Below are 24,739 nucleotides of genomic sequence, written 5' to 3'. Positions count from 1 at the left end.
TCATTGAAATTAGTTAATGATTTTTAAAAGTCACTTCAGTATTTCAAATAATCACATTTTAAAATGTTTGTATTTAACCTGAACAAATGCAAACAATAAATATATTACAATTTTTTTTTTTTAGAATATCAGCTTAATAATAATTAGTTAAAACATTTGCATTAATATAACGAAATATAATGTATTGATATAGCAACACCTTTAAGTACATAAAAAAGATAAAAATAAACTCTTTATTTATTTTCCAGTTAGGATATAGTTTAGTCTTTATTAAATATCGTGATCTGTCCGCCATGTTGAAATTTTTAATTTCGTAAAACGTTTTACGATTTTTAAACTTTTTATTTCCTTTTGGGTTGGTGGCGCCCCTGGTTTAATAATTAAATGTAGTTTCAGATTTAGTTGGGTGTTTTTTAATTTGTATTTTATGATTCCAGCCTATTTGTAGTATTCTGCAGACCTTGTCATTTACCGGCCTCGGTGGCGTCGTGGTTAGGCCATCGGTCTACAGGCTGGTAGGTACTGGGTTCGGATCCCAGCATGGGATTTTTAATCCAGATACCGACTCCAAACCCTGAGTGATAGCTCCACAAGACTCAAAAATCTGTCCCGGAGCAAGTCACTGGCTATCCAGAGACAGGCCCCGGGACGGACATGCTCGTAACTCTAGTGGTATATGAGCATGTAAAAATTATTCGCACTCGCACTCGCAAGACTCAATGGGTAGGTGTAAACCACTTGCATCGACCAGTGATCTATAACTGGTTCAACAAAGGCCATGGTTTGTGATATCCTGCCTCTGGGAAGCGCAAATAAAAGATCCCTTGCTGCCTGTCGTAAAAGAGTAGTCTATGTGGCGACAGCGGGTTTCCTCTAAAAAAAAAACCAGTGTCAGAATGACCATATGTTTGACGTCCAATAGCCGATGATAAGATAACAAAAATCAATGTGCTCTTGTGGCGTCGTTAAAAACAACAACTTTACCTTGTCATTTATGCTGGTAGCTCAGGATATTTTACTTTTGGTCATTTGGATGTTGGATTTTGAAATTAAAAAACATTCTTGTCTTGTCTTGTTTTTCTGTGTGTCCGGAATACTGTGATGTTGTTTTGGGGTAGGGTGGGGTGAAGATATTGGTCGGAATTTTAAAACTCTGGTAGCAACTTCTTTTTGTATCTATATAAACTAAAAGATTATTGAACTCATGGGTCGATTTAGAGGGGGAAATCGAGGAACAGGGAGTAAATAACTGTTTCTGACAATGTATACTCCTTTTGATGTATTTAGCTAATTGTTAATGGTGACACGTAGTTGAAGAGGAAACCCGCCACATTTTGGCACTGCAGCAATGGATCTTTTATATGCACCTTGTCACAGACAGGGCACCACATACCACATTGTTTGATATATCAGTCGTAGGGCAATGGCTGGGAAGGAAGAAACCAAATCAGAAAGGATACCATATTTATTACTATTTTGTTTTAGCTTTTTAAAATAATGTGTGTTGTTTCTGTACTTGCGATGCCTCTTTCTCGTTTACCGGCCTCGGTGGCGTCGTGGCAGGCCATCGGTCAACAGGCTGGTAGGTACTGGGTTCGGATCCCAGTCGAGGCATGGAATTTTTAATCCAGATACCGACTCCAAACCCTGAGTGAGTGCTCCGCAAGGCTCAATGGGTAGGTGTAAACCACTTGCACCGACCAGTGATCCATAATTGGTTCAACAAAGGCCATGGTTTGTGCTATCCTGCCTGTGAGAAGCGCAAATAAAAGATCCCTTGCTGCCTGTCGTAAAAAGAGTAGCCTATGTGGCGACAGCGGGTTTCCTCTAAAACAATCTGTGTGGTCCTTAACCATATGTCTGACGCCATATAACCGTAAATAAAATGTGTTGAGTGCGTCGTTAAATAAAACACTTCTTTCTTTCTTTCTTTCTTTCTCGTTATCAAACAAATGAGTTTAACAGCAAATAGTCATAGTTAACAAATATACCTTTCCTTTCCATTTTAGTTTTGCAAAATCAGAAATAGATAAAATATACAATGGTTTTTTTTAGAACAGAAACAAATGAATATACCCGTTATTATCAAAGAGCTCTAATGATATCGGACCTGCTCTACTGGCTGAACTGGGGTGTGCGATGCAGCGTTTTGGTATAAATTTCCAGCCATGGAAAGCTGAAAACAAAATGTAAATCATTTAATAACAAGTACAATGGTGCGTTCATATAGCAAACATTATTCTTTTTTAAAACGTCCATTAACGCACAGTTCTGTTTTATTAACAATAATTAGTGCAACGGTAATAGTTTAAAGAAAGCTACGATACGATAGCTGTGTTTTTAAATAATATATGTTAAGCAACGATCATATGTCTATAGCTAAACTAGTCAACTGCTATTTTTTTTATACAACGTAGCTACAACATTTAGTATTTGGCTGATAAAATGTTGTTTAAATTAACCCATTTTTAATAATTAACATAAAATTTACATATCTTCACATTGTGAGCCTTCATGTACATATATTCGACAAAGACATCACAAAATTGCTTTTGACTTACATTGAAACGAGCGAAGAGAGATTTTCATGTGAGCCCTTTGACCAACAAACATATTTGTCGGACTAAACGTCATTACAAGAGGGGGTGGTCGCATCTTGCTGGTCTTGGTGATATAACTTAAAGGGCTTAATCTGAAACCAAACGGAGTTACATTTTTAATACATGGACTAGTCTGTTTTCGCTAGTATCGTCACCTATATCAGTGCCACGCAAACATATCTCGCATTTTAAGGGGAGCTTTCTGTTTCACTCGTCATCATACCCATCGGACTAGTTCTCTTTCGCTCGCCACCATACCCATCAGACTAGTTCTCTTTCGGTCGCCATCATACCCATCAGACTAGTTCTCTTTCGCTCGACACCATACCCATCAGACTAGTTCTGTTTCGCTCGTCATCATACCCATCAGACTAGTTCTCTTTCGCTCGCCTCCATAACCATCAGACTAGTTCTCTTTCGCTCGCCATCATACCCATCAGATTAGTTCTCTTTCGCTCGACACCATACCCATCAGACTAGTTCTGTTTCGCTCGTCATCATACCCATCAGACTAGTTCTCTTTCGCTCGCCTCCATAACCATCAGACTAATTCTCTTTCGCTCGCCATCATACCCATCAGACTAGTTCTCTTTCGCTCGCCATCATACCCATCAGACTAGTTCTCTTTCGCTCGCCACCATACCCATCAGACCAGTTCTCTTTCGCTTGCCACCATACCCATCAGACTAGTTCTCTTTCGCTCGCCACCATACCCATCAGGCCAGTTCTCTTTCGCTAGCCACCATACCCATCAGACCAGTTCTCTTTCGCTCGCCACCATACCCATCAGACTAGTTCTCTTTCGCTCGCCATCATACCCACCAGACTAGTTCTCTTTCGCTCGCCATCATACCCATCAGACTAGTTCTCTTTCGTTCGCCACCATATCCATAAGACTAATTCAAGGAGAGTAATTTTTAGTTCCACTTAGCTTGTGAATTTATATGATATCAATATTATGGTAATATATTAAATGGCTCCCCATAAGCGTAAGTTAAGAGAGCAATTAATCACACCCTTCAATATTAGGTTTTTATTCACGGCGAGGTCTTCTCAAGCTTTTCATTACAATGCAGGCACGGCGGAATCAAGTAGACATCGGGGAGCGCTGACTGAGATCGAGGGCGCATTTCAGGACGTCTAGTTTTCAAAATTGTACGGTGGGGCATACTCTCGAACCCCTAAGAATCTTTGCTTTGCGCCTCAATCTCAGTTAGCTACCCCAATGTCTCCTTGCTTCCGCCGTGCCTGGAGGAGGGTAAAACAATTCGTCCAAATGTTATTCACAGAGACCTGTTGTTTAGAGTACAGCATTAAAATACTGTACTGGAAAAATAGAAGGTAAACAACCAGGGTTCACATTAAGCCATACTTACGGTCTTCTTAAATTTACCCGCGCCACTACACGCTCGTCTGCTTCCGTTTCCTGCTTGCATTTAAGTTCACGTGGTGATTCAAGGGATATCTTGCGAGCCCTGTCTACGAATATGACAAGCACTGATTTGTTCTAAAATGTAAAACTCGGAATTAAATGTGAATGATGACTCGAGCACGTGTGTGGTATGATGTGATGTGGGGTGCGGTGTGTGTGTGTGTGTGTGTGTGTGTGTGTGTGTGTGTGTGTATGTATGCGTGTGTATGTATGTATGTGTGTCTCTGTGCGTGTTGTGTGTGTGTGCGATGTATTGTTTCTAAGTGTGTGTGTGTGTGTGTGTCTGTATGTGCGTGCGTGTGTGTGTGTGTGTGTGTGTGTGTGTGTGTGTGTGTGTTGGGTGTGCGGTGTGCGGTGTATTGTGTCTGTAAGTGTGTGTGTTTGTGGTATGTGTGTATTAATGTATATAACTAAAATACTCACAATGCAGTTGTCCAGTGTGACTGATGTAGATGTACCTGCAGCTGTGTTGTTTATGCACTCAGCTGCCGAGGATCCCTTTATTATATTTAGGGATTTCGATTTCGCTGTCCATTTAAGGACCATTTGGTTATTAGAACATTCTGAAAAGTAAAACAGTACTGTCATTAGCAAAAACCTTCACATACTATAAAGTGATTTGTTAATTAGCATAACATTATTATAATATTGACATAATTATTACTTTAGAATCTTAAAGACACACTTACAAATTGTAGTGGCCCAAAAATAACACTATGCACAATTCTGAATATAAATATTGATACATTTCATGACCTTTATCCTTTCCACACATTCACTAGACACCAACAGATATCTTTGAGGCTCAGCTAAACAGCCCCATTTCATTAAAAAAAACGTTAAATGCGTTTTTCCACACTAAATAGATAGAATATGTGTAATGTACAGTGATAGAAAATATTCAAGGTAAGCCCACCCCAAATCCAGAAAACGCCTTATGCGACCTGATTATAACATCTAAGCAACTCATCCTCTTACAAAAATGTTTGTTTTTATAAATAATTTCAGTTTGGTTTGGAAAAACAAAAAACCAGAAAAAAGAAGCTATTTCTGTGTGCAATTTGGAAAACATTCGTCTCAGAAACAAATAACTTGTAGTCAATTCTATAATATGGACAAAGGCATACCTGTGGGACGGACTATGGTTTGTAAGACAGCAAGTTACAATTACAGGTTGGTTCGCATCCCAGTACCGGCTGCCACCCAGAGCGATTTTAAACCAGTCAGCTAATTGTTATCCTGGGCAGAAAGACCAGATAGCCGAGATAGCCGATAGCTTGAACCTTACTTTGATACAAGTAGAAACATTAATTACTCAAATTAATGCACTGCTCACCAAGTACTATCGGTGGTGTCGACAAATCTCCTGTATTCCACGTCTGCATCGAGGGGTTAATGCATAAAAACTGAAAAATATTGATTAAAACTAGAATATTAGTGATTCTTACACACCCGTTGGTGAGAACACCATGCATTATTTTTGGTAACATATGGGTTAATTTCAAGACATACGACTGTCTGCTCCTAGGTGATGACCTGGTTACCAGTGTCATGCAGCCAATGAAAAACAACACGATGGAAATCGATTACACTGTGACGTATAGTTAACCTGACAATCATGTGTCTGTGAAGCGTAAGTTAGCTTCAAGTGCAACGGCTGTAAATAACGTTTAGTCAAAAAAAGATGTTAAAATTTGCTTAAAACCTGGTTGTTGGAGATATGTAAGAAATAGAATAATACATTCGTGTCCGTTAGATACCATTTATCTCACAACTCGTTGTTTAAAAACGTACCAAACTCGCTCTCGTTCGTTAGATACAATTTTAAAACAACTCGATGTGAGATAAATGGTATCTAACGGCCACTCATGTATTATTCTCTATTTATATAGTTGTAAAAAAAAAAGTACAAAGCTTATCGTACCATAATTCTTCGCGTCCTCCTGCCACTACTAATACCACAAGTACCACTACCACAACTACCCCTACTACTATTAACAATACCACCACTACTAGTACCACCACTACTATCACTAGTACTACCACCACCACCACTATCATTACTACTACTACCACCACCACTATCATTACTACTACTATTACTATTACCACTAACACTATCATTACTACTACTATTACCACCACCACTATCATTACTACTACTATTACTATTACCACTAGCACTATGATTACTACTACTACTATTATCACCACCACTATCATTACTATTACTACCACCACCACTATCATTACTACTACTATTACTATTACCACTAGCACTATGATTACTACTACTACTATTACCACCACCACTATCATTACTACTACTATTACTATTACCACTAGCACTATGATTACTACTACTACTATTACCACCACCACTATCATTACTATTACTACCACCACCACTATCATTACTACTACTATTACTATTACCACTAGCACTATGATTATTACTACTACTATTACCACCACCACTATCATTACTACTACTATTACTATTACCACTAGCACTATGATTACTACTACTACTATTACCACCACCACTATCATTACTATTACTACCACCACCACTATCATTACTACTACTATTACTATTACCACTAGCACTATGATTACTACTACTACTATTACCACCACCACTATCATTACTATTACTACCACCACCACTATCATTACTACTACTATTACTACCACCACCACTATCATTACTACTACTATTACTATTACCACTAGCACTATGATTACTACTACTACTATTATCACCACCACTATCATTACTACTACTACCACCACCACTATCATTACTACTACTATTACTATTACCACTAGCACTATGATTACTACTACTACTATTATCACCACCACTATCATTACTATTACTACCACCACCACTATCATTACTACTGCTATTACTATTACCACCAGCACTATCATTACTACTACTACTATTACCACCACCACTATCATTACTACTACTATTACTATTACCACCAGCACTATCATTACTATTACTATTACCACCAGCACTATCATTACTACTATTACTATTACCACCAGCACTATCATTACTACTATTATTACTATTACCACCAGCACTATCATTACTACTACTATTACCACCAGCACTATCATCACTACTACTATTACTATTACCACCACCACTATCATTACTACTACTATTACTATCACCACCACCACTATCATTACTACTACTATTACTATTACCACTAGCACTATGATTACTACTACTACTATTACCACCACCACTATCATTACTATTACTACCACCACCACTATCATTACTACTACTATTACTACCACCACCACTATCATTACTACTACTATTACTATTACCACTAGCACTATGATTACTACTACTACTATTATCACCACCACTATCATTACTACTACTACCACCACCACTATCATTACTACTACTATTACTATTACCACTAGCACTATGATTACTACTACTACTATTATCACCACCACTATCATTACTATTACTACCACCACCACTATCATTACTACTGCTATTACTATTACCACCAGCACTATCATTACTACTACTACTATTACCACCACCACTATCATTACTACTACTATTACTATTACCACCAGCACTATCATTACTATTACTATTACCACCAGCACTATCATTACTACTATTACTATTACCACCAGCACTATCATTACTACTATTATTACTATTACCACCAGCACTATCATTACTACTACTATTACCACCAGCACTATCATCACTACTACTATTACTATTACCACCACCACTATCATTACTACTACTATTACTATCACCACCACCACTATCATTACTACTACTATTACTATTACCACGACCACTGTCATTACTACTACCACCACCACCACTATCATTACTACTATTACCACCACCACTATCATTACTACTACTATTACTATTACCACCACCACTATCATTACTAATACTATTACCACCAGCACTATCATTACTAATACTATTACTATTACCACCAGCACTATCATTACTACTACTACTATTACCACCACCACTATCATTACTAATACTATTACCACCAGCACTATCATTACTAATACTGTTACTATTACCACCAGCACTATCATTACTACTACTACTATTACCACCACCACTATCATTACTACTACTATTACTATTACCACCAGCACTAGCATTAGTACTACTACTACCAAATTACCACTACTACCACAACTACAAATGTTATTATTATTACCATTATTATTATGTTATTATTACTACTACTGCTGCTGCTGCTGCTACTGCTGCTACTACTACTACTACTACTACTACTACTACTATTACTATTACTACTACTACTACTACTACTGCTGCTGCTGCTGCTACTGCTGTTACTACTACTACTACTACTACTACTACTACTACTACTACTACTACTACTACTACTACTACTACAAGATATGAATTACAAAAGCATAAATCCAGTGTCAGGTAATATCAATGGACATATATTTCACTACTTACTATAACGATAACAGTTGCCGTAACTTTCATATCTGTAATAGAAAAAGCACAAGAAAAAAAAACATGAATTTTTTTTATCATTTGATGGAAAGATGTCACTTATAAGTACTACACGTGCATATTATCGTGAATTTAATTTATGTAACATCATCATTATCATCATCTTCATCAACATCATCATGAGTAGGGTTCTGCGGTCAAGACCGTAACTCTTCACAATGCAGAGTTGAATGGGCATTTGGCAAACTGTTGGTTGATTTCATGATTTTCTGTCTCGTGCCTCGTGTATTGGAGGACAGCCACTCCTAAAGAGATTGTTTACTGGAAGAGGAATGGACATGTCGGATTTTAAGTTCAAGCCGAATGTGCGAAGAACAAATTCATGTTTTTTTGTATATTTTTCTTCAGATATAACAGTGACCTTACATGCAGCACTACTCGAATGAGCAGACCCAAGTTCGTTTAGGAGAAAGAACCTGCATTCAAAACATACAGAGATTTTTGTAAAATGGAAATAAGTCAACTTCGTACATTTTAGATGATGAATTGTATATAAAACCTGTCGGGGTTTGGGTTTGTTTTCATGCAAATGTAAAGAAAACAAGGATTGATTTTGAATTAAACGTAACATTTGCAAACAGCTTAGGGTCTAAACAACTGAACATAACTATAATTTGTACAATCTTTTGTTTTATATATGTACTCATAATAACAAACTACTTCACTATTACAAGCTATGTTTGCTTCGTTGTCCTACGAAGCACACAAGGCGAATGAACTAACGACTGAGCAAAAGTCTGTCCCCTTGTTTAAAAGAAAGACAACAGAATCCTCACATTGTGTCATTTCAATGTCGGGTTCATATATTAGTTGATGGGACTTTTACATCATTTAAACAAGTTGTTTTACAGTCGAGTACACACTGCATGCCATATCATATATATATTATGAGATACTGGTAACAACTCACTGAAAGAAGACGATCTCGTTCAGGAAAGTGTTTTTGAATAACATGCGTTTGAAAAAAAAAAGACAACATGGGTTGTTGGGGGGGGGGGGGTCGCAATAAAACCTAATTATTTCAGTATTATTTATCATGGAATATTAAAAAAGCAAGAAATAAAAATAATGGTAATGCAGGCAAAGTATGTGTATAACGAGTTTATATCCAATCCTCTGTTGTTGCAATAAACACCAACTTATGTTTTTGTGCTGCAAATGCATTTTATTCTTTTTGTCGATTTTAAACAAATCCTCTTTTGCTTACCGTTATGACCGGTATGTTATTTTATTCACGTGCTTCACATATATGACATGACATTTCTGTAAAAAAAACTAAAACCTATTGCGTTATTTATGCCTCTCAGAATATACAATTAAATACCTGCATTTACGTGGTCACAATTTGAACAGCGTTGTGCAGTCAGCAACAAAGAGTGAACATTTCCAGATGAGCTGTTAGCTGTTTTACGTTATGAGTTTAAATACGTTAACTGTCTACAGTTAACTGACATGTTCTAGTGATATGTTTGGCTCTTTGAGATATGTTTGTTACGTCATGATTTGAAATGCATTAGCTTGTAACAGTTTAATAGATTATAATGAAATGTTTGGTTCGTTAAGTTATTTTTGTGAACACGCATCTCCACCTTCTTTTAGACTTGAGAACATTGTTTACTTTTAAGAAACCGGAATTGCTAAATTAATGGAATATTGAAGTACTGAAATGCATCAATGTTGATTTTTCGAAAGCGCTTATTATGCAAGAGTTTATCAAATAGTTGAAGTCAAGACGTCAAATGTAATTAAACTATTGCAAAACAAACATAAAAGTAATTCTTTGTTTGAAATGTCTACTACAAAACACCGTTTATGTTTAGATCTCGATGTCTTATAGTAATTTAATATTTTTATATGAAATGTTTGGCTATTTGAGATATTTTTGTTGACACGCATCTCCCCTTTTTCAGACTTAAGAACATTGTTTACGTTTACGAAAACGTAATCTCAAAGTAATTGTGATATTAAATAACTGAAATGCGTCTATATTGATTTTTCTAAAGCTTTTGTTATGCCAGTATTTATCAATAGTTGAAAAGGTGGGGTTTTTTTTAATGATACAACTAGAGCACATTGATTAATTAATCATCAAACATAAACATTTAGTGATTCTGACGCGTAGTCATCAGAGGAAACCCGCTACATTTTCGTAATACAGCAAGGGATCTTTTATATGTATTTTCCCACACATAAGCACATACCACGCCCTTTGACCAGTTGTGGTGCACTGGTTGGAACAAGAAAAACCCAATCAGTTGAATGGATCCACCGTGGTGGTTCGATCCTGCGACGCAAGCACCTTAAGTGAGCACTCAACCGACTGAGATCAATCCTGCCTGTTATCGTTAGTGGGAGTCAAGACGTCAAATATCATTAAACAAGTGCAAAACAAATATAGAAGTAATGGTTTGTTTATGGTGTTTACAGCACGAACGTCGATCTTCTGTTAAAGGGACATTCCCGAGTTTGCTGCATTGTAAGTTGTTTCCGACTAATAAAATATTTCTACGATTAAACATACATATTAAATATATTTTCTTGTTTAGAATGTCAGTGTCTGTATATTTAATGTGTTTCTGGTCGTCTTACTATTTGTAAGACGCCCAAACTGGATTTTGTCTTCAAATAATTTCGTACGTACGAAAAAATAGTTTTTAGGAAATAAAATGAAATTTAATCAAGTACAAATATTAGAACGATCAAAAACACGTTTAATATACAGCCACTAATATTTTATGCAGGAAAATATATTTGATGTGTAATTACAATCGTTAAAAAGTGATTAATTAATCATCAAACATAAACATTTAGTGATTCTGACACGTAGTCATCAGAGGAAACCCGCTACATTTTCGTAATACAGCAAGGGATCTTTTATATGTATTTTCCCACAGACAGGAAAGCACATACCACGCCCTTTGACCAGTTGTGGTGCACTAGTTGGAACAAGAAAAAACCCCAATCAGTTGAATGGATCCACCGTGGTGGTTCGATCCTGCGACGCAAGCACCTCAAGTGAGCACTCAACCGACTGAGATAAATCCTGCCCGTTATCGATAGCGGGAGTCAAGACATCAAATATCATTAAACAAGTGCAAAACAAATATAGAAGTAATGGTTTATTTAAGGTGTTTACAGCACGAACGTCGATCTTCTGTTAATCAATACACCGAACGCGTGCCAACAGACATGCGTAAGTTATGCGGTAGCCGACTTGTAACACGTCCCTAAGTGACGATGCATGGCACGATGAATTTTGTTCAGTCAGAAGTAGAGTTTAAAAAGTGTGTAGCTCTTTAGATTCATTGCACACTTTTTCAATTCTGAACACAATAATATAAAATATTTCAAATGTACAGTATAATGTGTGCAAACTTGCACTTAATACAAGCAGTCCTAAATATGAGTGTTCGTTTAATATATATATACATACACATATATATATACACACACACACACACATACTTACATACATACATACATACATACATACATACATACATACATACTTACTTACTTACATACATACATACATACATACATATATATATATATGCCTGCCTGGGGGAAAACATATCATGAAAACTACGTCCCTTGTTGTCCAGCTCTTTCTCCTAGATATTGGTTTAAACAAACGCTACTAAACTTGGCCGGAGTACACCCATTTTCCACAAAAGAACACTATATTTGCATGGACTGTAATTACCACAAAAAAGTAATTAATGTTAACAAGTTACACAAGTTACACAAGTTACACATGTTTGCAAACTGCATGCCCTCCCCTTTCAACTGAGTCTATTAGTTGCGACTACATAGCTGTCTGTCATGAGATAATTACAGTCACACAGCAGACTACTTGCGCGGATATATTTTGGGATTTTATAATAAAGACTTTCACAACAGGAAGTTGTGCTGTTTCCACATGTACAGAAAGACAATATGGAATCTGTGGCGCCAAACTAAGTGTAGAAAAGTAAATGTTTGTTTTGTTTAACGACACAAAACTAGAGCACACGGATTTATTAATCATCCGCCATTGGATGTCAAACATTTGACATTTTGATACCCGCTACATTTTTCCATTGGTAGCAAAGGATCTTTTATATGTACCATTCCACAGCCATGATAGCACATACCACGGCATTTGATATAATAGTCATGGTGCACTGCTTGGAACAAGAAATAGCACAATCGGTCCACCGATGGGGATTGATCCCAGACCGACCGCACATCATGCGAAAGCTTTACCGCTGGGCTACGTCCAGAGTCACAGCACCGATTTCTGTCTCAATAACGTGATAATTATTGCTTTTAATTTCCTCCCTGAATAAAAAGTCCACATGAGGATTGGCCCATCGTAATCAATACACTGGTGTATCAATGGATGTAGCATATACCTACTTGCCTATGAAAAAAATGCAGAACTTCTCTTGCACCTTAATATAAATCTTAAAATGCAGAATTTCTCTAACACCTTAATATAAATCTTAAAATGCAGAATTTCTCTTACACCTTAATATAAATCTTGTCTATGTAGCAGAAGCGAGTTTGTTTTCTAATAGCTGATAAAGTATCACATTGATTAAATAAAAAGTATTTCTTTACTTTTAACTAAATGGGTTCAACAACAAAAAAACCCAACAAAAACAACAAAAAAAGCAAAACGAAAAAAAAAACCCTATAATAATTTGCATAACTTCCTGATTCTATCAGTGACCACAGAATTTTTAATGGCAGGACAAAACAGTCAAGAGACTACAAACATGTATATGTTTTTGGTTTAAACGTTTCTGTCAGTGAAATGTGGTCGTAACTGTAACCCTAGTATGGAATATCATTATTGTGCCTTTGCAAAGACAAAAATCACACCAGTTTCTCCGTTTTCTTTCGTACAGCGCAAGATTTCTCTTTTAATTTTTTTGAGACGAACCCTACAATTTGAAATCAGCAAACACACGTGTTAACTGAAAACTGATAAAGGCTGTCGTTTGTGCTTTCTATGGCGGCACAGGCGACGAAAGCGTATACGTTTGACTATCCGTTCAAAAGTGCATTTGAGACAAAATCAAAAAAGTTTCTCCGTAATTTGCTCACTTTATTCTATCATACAATTTTTAAAACACTACTCATGTATAGTGTTTTTGTGAAATAAATGGTATCTAACGGCCACTCCGTCTTTATATATATTAATCTATATATTAATCTCTATATATGTGATGATGTCTAGGCCGGGATTTGAACTCATGGTCTTTAGCATTGTGCACCATTACTTGCTAGAATGCTGCGCCTAATCTATTAAACTATGCAGTCACCATGAAACAAACGTATGAACTACAAGTCTACAATTGAAATCAGTTCCTACGGAATGAAACGAGAATAGTTGATTACACTATCAGAGGTAATTAGTAAACTGATATTTGTAGTAGAATGTGTCATTTGCCTGCATATAAATCACACTGTGTTTCCTTACAAACCATCATAAAACTGACTGGAGTTGTCACCCTGGTCCTTATGGTAAGCATTGTTCTTTTACTTGAACCTAGACCGGCCTCGGTGGTGTAGTGGTTAAGCCAAGGGACATAAGGCTGGAAGGTACAGGGTTCGCAGCCCAGTACCTGCTCCCACGCAGAGCGAGTTTTAACGACTCAGTGGGTAGGTGTACGACCACTGCACCCTCTTTTCTGTCACTAACAACTAACCCACTGTCCTTGACAAACAGCCCAGATAGCTAAGGTGCCCAGGACAGCGTTCTTGAACCTTAATTGGATATAAGCACGAGAATAAGTTCAAATGAAATAAAAACTTGAACCTACTTGATTTACTGTGTTATGCATGTAGCCACTTGGCACAAAGCTGCAGGCAAGAGGAAGGCTACTTCGTCGACCCACCCAGCCCGACAAGGCACCGCCGCAACATCCGTCTACCCCCCCCCCCCCCCCCCCCCCCCAGCAGAACCGGCAGGAGACTGTAACTTAGCCGTGGATAAGATCAAGCCACAGTACCGGAAACTTCTGCAGGGGGACACTGCTGATCCGAAGAAGCTGAGAGGGAAGTTCCTCAACGTTCATGGACCAAGCTGCCCGACGACACGCATTTTGAACTTCACAGCATTAAGGTTGGAAAGAGAACCAGGACTTGTGGTCACACAGCGCCGTCAGGACGTCTACAGACAGGCGATACTCATCCCGGAAATGGATAGCCACACCATACACCGGATGGTCAAGGCAGTCTGCGGCGACGCTGTGTACCTGCACGTGATACGGACCCTGCTTCACAAGAAACATCTGCTCCCCAACCTGGACAAGGCTGCCCCTCTCAACCCTTCGTAGTCACCAACCTTCCAAAGGCTTAGTCGGACTTTAAAATTTGTGGCCCCCATTCAAAATTTTATGTTTATTTTTTTTGTAAACAGTCCAACGCAGTTTATTTTGGAAGCTCGTCTAAATTGCTCAAATCACCTTAAAACCTTTTCGGTCGAGCAGTCTAATTTTTTTGTTTGGACTTAATTTGTGTAGCTCAATTTGGTTTCGGTCTTCGACCTAACTACTAAATTCGTATTCCAAATTCCGCCCACCTCAAACTTACCCCCTCCCCTCCGGCCCGGACCATATTGATCGGACTTTAAACTTTTAGACCTTCGTTCAAAATTTTATGTCGAAATTACTTCTTTTTTTTTTTTTAAATATTATTAAATAGTCCGATCCTCTCTTCTTTCTCTCATTTAATTTTGGACTGTCCTTCTAAAATGCTCCAAATTATATAAATATTCGGCCGAGCAGTCAATTCTTTTTTTTGGCTTGTAACTTCTTTTTTTTTTTTTTTTTATTTTATTCTATTAACTTTTTTACTAATTGCTATTTTCAAAATTCTGCCCATTTTCAACTCTACCCCCCCCCCCCCCCCCCCCCCCCATCCCGAGTCAGGCCACCGATCTTATCGGAGGTCGGACTCGGGATGGGCGTGTTCGAAACCCTAGTGGTATATGGACACGTTAAACTAGTTATCATCATCATGGCACAAAGCACAATAACCAACATCAATGCATATTAATATGAACACTCCCTATAAATGTTACTTCGGACCGTATACACCTTTATATGTTTTTTGTCGTAGACAACTTTGAAAATGATGATTTTGGCACAAAAAGCTGATATAAATCTTATCAAGAGGTACTTTTTACTGTTAAAAACTTGTTTATGTTTACTATTCAGCATGAAATGATGTAAGAATCAAACTTAACCAGAAAGGTGGGCTGGTGGGTGGAAAGTTTACTTTATGTTGCAACGTGAGGGAACAGTAGTCTTGAGCGAGGATATGCACAGAGAAACATCAATGTTGTTGTTGGATTGTTTGGTTTTCTTGGTTTTGTTTGGGGGGGTTTTTGTTTTGTTTTTTGTTTTTTGTTGTTGTTGTTTTTGTTGGGGTGGAGGGTTGCGATTTATTTGTTTGTTTTTCATATTTGTTGTTGGTTGTTTTGTGGTTTCTTTGATTTGTGGATTTTTTGAGGGTGTGGGATTTGGTGTGGGGTCAGGAGTAGTTTTGCTGGCGGTAATTCAAATTAATTATATACAACAAAATTATTGTTTTCAGGAATTTGCAATGCAAAATTGTTTTTAAAGAATACAATATTTTTCCAAAAATATTTTAGACGAGGCCCAATTATTGCTGTGACCTGTAACGTTTTTCTTAAAGCAGTTACATAAACCCTGTGACCTTCTTAGCATTAAATTTATACCCGTTTGTTGTGGATTGTCTTTTACCTAACGAGTGTCCCATTTTGTTACTCGCATAATCAATGAAATGAAACATTAATAGTAATAAGGCATTAACTTAAAGGGACATTCCTGACTTTGCTGCAATTTTTAAGATGTTATCTACGAGATTTTTTAACGATTGTAATTACATATCAAATATATTTTTCTTCATACAATATTAGTGGCTGTATATTAAACGTGTTTCTGATCGTTATAATATTTGTACTATGTTAAATTTCATTTTAATTTCTAAAATATGTTGTTGTTTTTTTGCACGTACGAAATAATTTGAAGACAAAATCCAGTTTGGGCTTCTTACAAATATTAAGACGACCAGAGAAACACATTGAATATACAGACACTGATATTCTAAACAAGAAAATATATTTAATATGTACGTTTAATCTTAGAAATATTTTATTAGTGGTAAACAGTTTACAATGCAGCAAACTCAGGAATGTCCTTTTAAGTGAAGAAAGTGATGTATTTAATTGCCTGGTAAACGAGAGTAGCGGTTATGACTGTCCTAATTAATGGCTTATGGAATCTTGATGATAAAATCCCGTGCATGTTTCAGTAGCAAAAAAAAAAAAAGTTGTTAATAAACGCTTTACAGTGCACTCCATTGTGTTGTTTTGTTATTGCTTTATGTAATTTAGAAAATATTTTAATAAACAATGCTTACGGAGACAATGTTAGGGATGCATGCAACGTTACATATTACGTGACGTCAAGTGCTACCGTTGATTATGGAATGACGCAATGCACAGGTAGCAACCTCTTAAACGAGACCAATTATTAACCAATGAAAAAGGCGCATTACCATCTAGAGGATGTGTGCCAGACTGTTTTTCTAGCACGGCTTTCTGGCACCTGTTTACTGTAACTAGAAATACTTCACCAAGTGGACGACGGCCATACAAAGTGTGCAGGGGTCTCTGCAACTGTAAGAGGAATACTACCAGTTGCACACGCAAGCGTACACGAGAGAGAGAGAGAGAGAGAGAGAGAGAGAGAGAGAGAGAGAGAGAGAGAGAGAGAGAGAGAGAGAGAGAGAGAGAGAGAGAGAGAGAGAGAGAGGAGAAGAGAGAGTGAGAGAGAGAGAGAGAGAGGGAGGAGGGAGAGGGAGAGAGAGAGAGAAGAGAGAGAGAGAGAGAGAGAGAGATGGGAGGGGGGGGGGGGAGGGGGGAGAGAGAGAGAGGATTGGGAGGGGGGGGGGGGGAGGGAGAGGATTCGTCACGAGTATTTTTTTAATATGGGAAATGTCAACCTAGGCTTTGTTAATCTGTATTTGCCAAGCCTCTCGTGATGCAAATACAGATTAACATGCTGAGGTTGATATTTCTCGTATTAAAAAATATTCATGACTAATTCTGTTTACCACATTTTAATAATGGTTATATGAAGTCAGACATGGGGTTAAGGACCACACAGATAATTAGATAGGAAACCCGCTGCCACCACTCCGTGGACTACTCTCTTCAATGACCCGTAAGGGAACTTCTATAAAACAGCATCCCACAAATAGGAAAGTATATATCATGACCTTTGTTACACCACTTGTGGAACATTGGCTGGAATGGGAAATAGCCCAGTGGGCCCACCGACGGGGACCGATCCTGGACCGACCACGCATAAAACGAGCGGTTTATAACACGGCTACATCCCGCCCCTATAACAAGAGGTGACTGTGATTTTTTTCTTATACCCCTCCGTTCACCACCCCTAAGAAATGCCGGTCCATAGGCCCATGATGGGTCATTACAAATCTGTACAACTTCGTTTATATAGGGGTGGGATTTAGCTCAGTCGGTTGAGTGCTCACTTGTGGTGCTTGCGTCGCAGGATCGAACCACCTCGGTGGATCCACTCAGTTGATTGGAGTTTTTCTCGTTTCAACCAGTGCACCACAACTGGACAAAGGCCGTGGTATGTGTTTTCCTGTCTGTGGGAAACTGCATATAAAAAGATCCCTTGCTGCGAGTCAGAATTACCAACTCTTTGACATCCAATTGCCGATGATTAATTAATCGATTTGCTCTAGTGGTGTCGTTAAGCAAAACAAACTTTATTTGTTTTTATAATAAGCAACAAAACAAGAGCAAATATCAAAATAGTATTTACCAAACATTTATTATGATTGAGCTCTCAGTAAAACAATTGCAATGTATCACAGATACAGAATAACATAATGTAATTAATCATGACGTGACGTGTTATGAACATGAATATGAAAACATATAATAGTGTTTGCAGAAAATATATTTAAATGGTTTATCCTTTTTTCGTCTTTTTTTCTTTCATTATTATTTTCTGGTTTTAATCAAATTGTATATCTTCGTCGGGTAGAAAGAAAATAATATAGGTATTAGTTTTAGTATTGTTACTAGCTTTACACGTCTATAGAAGATAATTAAGTTTATTAAAACTTGTACACTACTGTGAAAGATTTTTTTTCTTCCAGTTTATTATTGACTGAAACAAAAGCATTGCATATAATATACAAAAGGATTGGGCTCAAGTTATCAATTTACGAGGCCCCCTCCTATTTATTATTCAGACACTAATATATTCTAAACAAGAACTTCATCCACGTGAATATATTATTTTATGAAAATGTGTCCAGTTAACGGAAATTAACCAAATAACAATAATAATATAAGTACTTGAGAGTTATTCATAGTGTTATTACATAAATTTGTAAACATATTGTAAACAATGTAAGTGATAATTAAAGATGAATTTGGCATGGACTCAGCGACGGTGACTATTACTGAATGCAAAGGCAATTTAAATATATATATTTTAATCTCTCTAAAACCACTGAGAAAAACAATGATACCTACTAACATATATTTTTGACACCATGAAAAACATGATCTGAAGAAAGTCTTAATTATGTGGTTTTAGACGAGATATTGTTTTTTTCATAGACAAATAATCAAAATACATTAAAATAATACTGGAATGCAAGTAAAAGTTATTTTGACTTTTAAATATTTTGGACGGAAATGACATGTTTACATACACATGTACACATACAAGCAGGCATGTGTGCATGTGCACATACAAACACCAAGACACGCATACACAGACGCACGCACGCACGCGTGCACACACACACACACACACACACACACAGACACACACACACACACAGACACACACACAACTGAATATAATAAGAATATCACAGTTAAAAGTAAGTACTGTTCTTTCATTTTCAGAAACTTCAAATAAATAACTGAAACAGCACAAGCAAGGGAGACAAAAAAGGATTGGACATCATGTGTGGCAAACTGTAGAAGCTTTCTGCTTCTTGTTCAGTGTTGGAACAGTTTAAATGTCAATTGACAAGCAACCATTTTTGACAGTCACATACAAAGGAAAATAAAATAGTCACATGTATTATATAGTTCACAGGGTTATAATAAAGATATTTCAAATACACTTGTAACAGCATGTGAAAGAAAATACCACCAAACCAAAAAAAAAACTGTTATGAAGCCATCATAAATCTATGGCCGAGCATCTTTCTTTTGTATCTTCTGTGCATCTTCAAAGTCATAGGGACATGATAAAGATATTTCAATACATTGTAACAGCATGTGAATGAAAATACCACCAAAAAATTTAAAAAATGCTATTAAGTCATCATAAATCTCAATTGTATGGCCGAGGATCTTTCTTCTGTGCCTAGTGTGCATCTTCAAAGTCATCTCCCCGAGATGCATCATTTGTTGTGTTTGTCACCGTCTGGATAGCATCAGCTCCTTCATTCGAGGTGTCGGTGCCTGCCTTAGGTTTTGGAAGATCAGTACCAGATGTTGACCGTACAGATGTCTGCGATTGCGAGGTGCCTGCGCCAAGTGATGCTTCTCCTTTCTGTCCAGTGACAGAAGACTGTGATGGTTCTCTTTTTATTCCAGTGACAGAAGACTGTGATGGTTCTCTTTTTATTCCAGTCACAGAAGACTGTGATGGTTCTCTTTGTATTCCAGTGACTGAAGATTGTGATGGTTCCCTTTTTATTCCAGTCACAGAAGATTGTGATGGTTCCCTTTTTATTCCAGTCACAGAAGATTGTGATGGTTCTCTTTTTATTCCAGTCACAGAAGATTGTGATGGTTCCCTTTTTAGTCCAGTAACAGAAGACTGTGATGGTTCCCTTTTTATTCCAGTAACAGAAGACTGTGATGGTTCTCTTTTCAGCCCAGTAAAAGAAGATTGCGACGGTGCCCTCTTTGTTCCAGTAACAGAACTCTGTGATGATGCTCTCTTTAGTCCAGTGACTGAAGACTGTGATGGTTCTCTCTTCAATCCACCGACGGACGTTTGGGATCCTTCCCTCTTTACACCTGGATGTGGGGATCTAGGTTCCGAGACTCCTTGAGACCTTTGAGATTTTGTTTTCTGTGAAACAGTAGATCTAGGTGTTTCGTTGATGGAAGCTTGTGATCCTAACTTCTGTCCTCCCTTCAATGAAGTCTGCGACGGCTCTTTCTTCACCAGACGCAAAGACGTCTGTGAGGATTCCCTTGCAGCTGGCCTTGCTGAGGGAGGACCTTCCTTGGGCGAAGAAAGGGATATTGACTCTTCTATCTGGTCCTGTGATGAGTCAAACACTCTGCTGTCATCCTGGACCGATGGGTCCATCTCCTCCGAGGTGTCGAGACCGGTTTTGTTCAGCGACTCCTGTGAGAACAGCTTCTCGTCTCCCCTCTGATCCTCTCCTTGTCGGCCATGCTTCTCGCTCTCTGGTTCGTTACCGCGATTGTCCAGACCTGCGTTGGTGATCTTTGTGTGACCCTCGTGGCTGACATCATCATTCGTGTTTTCAACATTCTGTCCCTGACCCTCTGTGCCTCTGGACATGCCAGACACAGATGAGGACTCGAGAGGCTGGGACTTTTCTGACACTGGCCGGGAAGACTGCTTTCCTGAACGGCTGTCTCGACCCGACAGAGGAGTTTTCCGCGATGGTGTCCCCGATCCGTTCATCATTGGCTGCTCTCTGGCGATGGCCAGGCCTGCAGGTAAAGGCTCTGCCTTGGGAGACATGGGCTTGTAGGACAGCTGTGACTGGTTGGAGTGGGAGACCACGGACAACTCTTCCTCCTTGTTGCCGGCCTCTCTGGTGTCTTCAGGCAGCAAGTCCTCCTCCTCTATTTCGGCATCATCGGCACGAGACGTTGGCTGCATGCGGGACAGCAACAGGTATGACCGCGACTTCTTGCATCCATCTTCAAGGAGGCCTGTCAAATAGAAATGAAAGTTAAAAAGTTTGTTTTGTTTAACGACACCACTAGAGCACATTGATTTATTAATCATCGGCTATTAGATGTCAAACATTTGGTAATTTTGACATAGTCTTAAAGAGGAAACTCGCTACATTTTTTCTATTAGTAGCAAGGCTGGAATGAGAAATGGCCCAATGGACCCACCAACAGGGATCGATCCTAGACCGACAGCACGTCAAGCGAGCACTTTACCACTGGGCTACATCCCACCCCGTAAATAGAAATGAATGAATAAATGAATGAATTAATGTTTAACAACACCCCGGCACAAAAATACATATAGGTAATTGGGTGTAAAAAAAAGTAATTATATGAACATCAAGTAAAAGCTTTGAAGAGATGTAAAACGATCATTCTGAGAGAACATTTTTGTATCTCCTAAGTTCATGGGTCATAACTCTATCAAAAATGGGTAAATTACCATGAATGTCAAACTTCATCTTTAACTGTACATGATACGGTTATACACTCAATTTCTGCTCAATATGTTTAGGCATTAAAAACAAATGTTCCAAAACTACATGTGAGACAGACAGACAGAAGGATGAAGACAAAACCTATAGTCCCCTCCGGTTGGATTGGTAGGGACTAATAATACTGTATACTTTAAGAAAGGAAAGGAATATTTAACAACACCTCATCACATTTTAAACTGTGGCTATTTGGTGTCTAACAAATCGACACTTGGTCGAAAATGTGAAAAAGAGAAACGAAACCTGCTGTTCCCATGCTAGCTACTCCTACAGAATAAGAAGAAGGGGCTCTTTTATATGCATTTTTCCATTAGACTAAGGACAGTACTTGCCACAGCCTTCAATGTATGTATGTATGTATGTATGTATGTATGTACATAAATATCTGGACTATACACACACACACACACATAGTGAAACCCCTCTATACCAGACACCTTCGGGACCAAGTAAAATGTTTCGTTTTAAGAGGTATCCAGTTTAGATAGGTTAAGTTCTGGTCTAATTTTTTAAAAAGGACCGTGAGGGAATTCGAGTTTACAGAGGGTCCAGTTTTCAGAGGTTTCACTGAATATACACCAAAGTCTAAATCTAAATCCTAAAATATAAAAACAATTACAAAATGAAAGCCTGTGTGTATAGAGATTATTACATTACCTGGATCAAGTATGATTGCGGTTCTCGACAATATCCAGTGTTCCGGTGGATTTGGACATGACAGGGGAATGGTCACTACCAACTTCTGACGACTCTGTGGAGAAAAAACAGTTTTAAGAGTCAAAGGCACGATAACACAACAGTTTACTCAAAAATATTATTCAACCAGTTAGATAACTGTAATATTACACCATATTGTGAGTTAACGCTAGGTAGCCATAAATTGGAAAATAACTTTATTCATTTACAGCTATGGCAATAATAAAATAAATCCTCAATTTTTATTGCTGTCAGCCAGATTTTAAAATTTATCTACCAAATCATTTTATATTTTAAATATATACAGTGTTTCATCATATTTCACCTTTCCCGCTCCCATTTTGAAAAACAAATTGATGAAAATTTTGCATTTTATTAAGGCTATTTAAAATGCTTGAAAAATGGCTCAAAGAGACCATTTTGAGTTTGCTGCTATTGTATTATATTTCCAACTAGTAGAGTATTTTTAATGACTAAAATTATATATTAAAGTCTGTTTTGTTTAACGGCACCACTAGAGCATATTGATTTATTAGTCATCGGCTATTGGATGTCAAACATTTGGGAATTCTGACTTAACAGTCTTAAGACAGGAAACCTACGACAGTTTTAGTTTAGTAGCATGGGATCTTTTATATGCACCAAACTACAGACATGATAGTACATACCACAGCCAGTCATGAATGAAAAATAGCCCAATGGGCCTTCTGACTGGGATCGACCCTAAACCGATGGCACATCAGGTGAGCACTTTACCATTGGGCTATGCCCCACACCAAAATTATATACTCAATGCATTTTATTAGTCCATCGGTGCATGCAAAAACATCCCCTATCAGTTTTAAATGTCACAACATTCAATAAGCTTTCTGGAAGTACTGATAGAGCAATACACATCCTTTACTGGACCCTACAAATTTCAGTATCTCTTAGATTCAAGGGCCATAACTCTGTTAAACATGGCTAAAACACCATGAAAGTCAGTCTTGTTCTGTAACTTTACATCATAAAGCTATGACGTCCCATTTGACATAATGACGTCATTTTCTGAGCTTTATTGAAGGATAACATTCAGTTTTTTAATGATGTCGTCCATTCAGAATGAACCGGCCTCGGTGGCGTCGTGGTTAGGCCATCGGTCTACAGGCTGGTAGGTACTGGGTTCGGATCCCAGTCGAGGCATGGGATTTTTAATCCAGATACCGACTCCAAACCCTGAGTGAGTGCTCCGCAAGGCTCAATGGGTAGGTGTAAACCACTTGCACCGACCAGTGATCCATAACTGGTTCAACAAAGGCCATGGTTTGTGCTATCCTGCCTGTGGGAAGGGCAAATAAAAGATCATCCCTTGCTGCTAATCGGAAAGAGTAGCCCATGTAGTGGCGACAGCGGGTTTCCTCTCAAAATCTCTGTGGTCCGTAACCATGTCTGATGCCATATATAACCATAAATAAAATTTGTTGAGTGCGTCGTTAAATAGAACATTTCTTTTTCCCAATCAGAATGGGATAAACTGCTTTAAACATTAAGTCATTAATAATTTATCTCATTATTCATGTAGACTGGACAGGTGTATATCTTGTGTTCATCAAGACTACAGTTTCAATGTTTGAAGCATTAAGTCATACATTCCATCATTACCTTGTTCATGTAGACAGGACAGCTGTATATCTTGTGTTCATCACGACCACAGTTTCAGTGTTTGAAGCATTAAGTCATACATTCCATCATTACCTTGTTCATGTAGACAGGACAGCTGTATATCTTGTGTTCATCAAGACTACAGTTTCCATGCTTGAAGCATTAAGTAATACATTCCATCATTACCTTGTTCATGTAGACAGGACAGGTGTATATCTTGTGTTCATCATGACCACAGTTTCAGTGTTTGAAGCATTAAGT

At 37.9% G+C, this 24,739-nt stretch overlaps 1 protein-coding gene across 1 annotated transcript in view; it reads right to left on the bottom strand.

Moving 5' to 3' along the window:
• Positions 1–18,482: 18,482 nt before the first annotated feature.
• Positions 18,483–24,739, bottom strand: part of LOC121386037 (dynein beta chain, flagellar outer arm-like) — a 152,912-nt gene continuing 146,655 nt past the window's right edge. Inside the window, 2 exon segments of the mRNA XM_041516835.1 lie at positions 18,483–21,623; positions 22,799–22,892. Of these exon segments, the coding sequence (XP_041372769.1) occupies positions 20,065–21,623; positions 22,799–22,892 (1,653 nt within the window). The 3' untranslated portion in view covers positions 18,483–20,064.

Source organism: Gigantopelta aegis, chromosome 12, assembly GCF_016097555.1.
Source record: "Gigantopelta aegis isolate Gae_Host chromosome 12, Gae_host_genome, whole genome shotgun sequence".
In the NCBI taxonomy this organism is placed as follows: domain Eukaryota; kingdom Metazoa; phylum Mollusca; class Gastropoda; order Neomphalida; family Peltospiridae; genus Gigantopelta; species Gigantopelta aegis.
The sequence above is the reverse complement of the archived record's forward strand: the minus strand, read 5'-3'. Positions and strand labels throughout refer to the sequence as shown.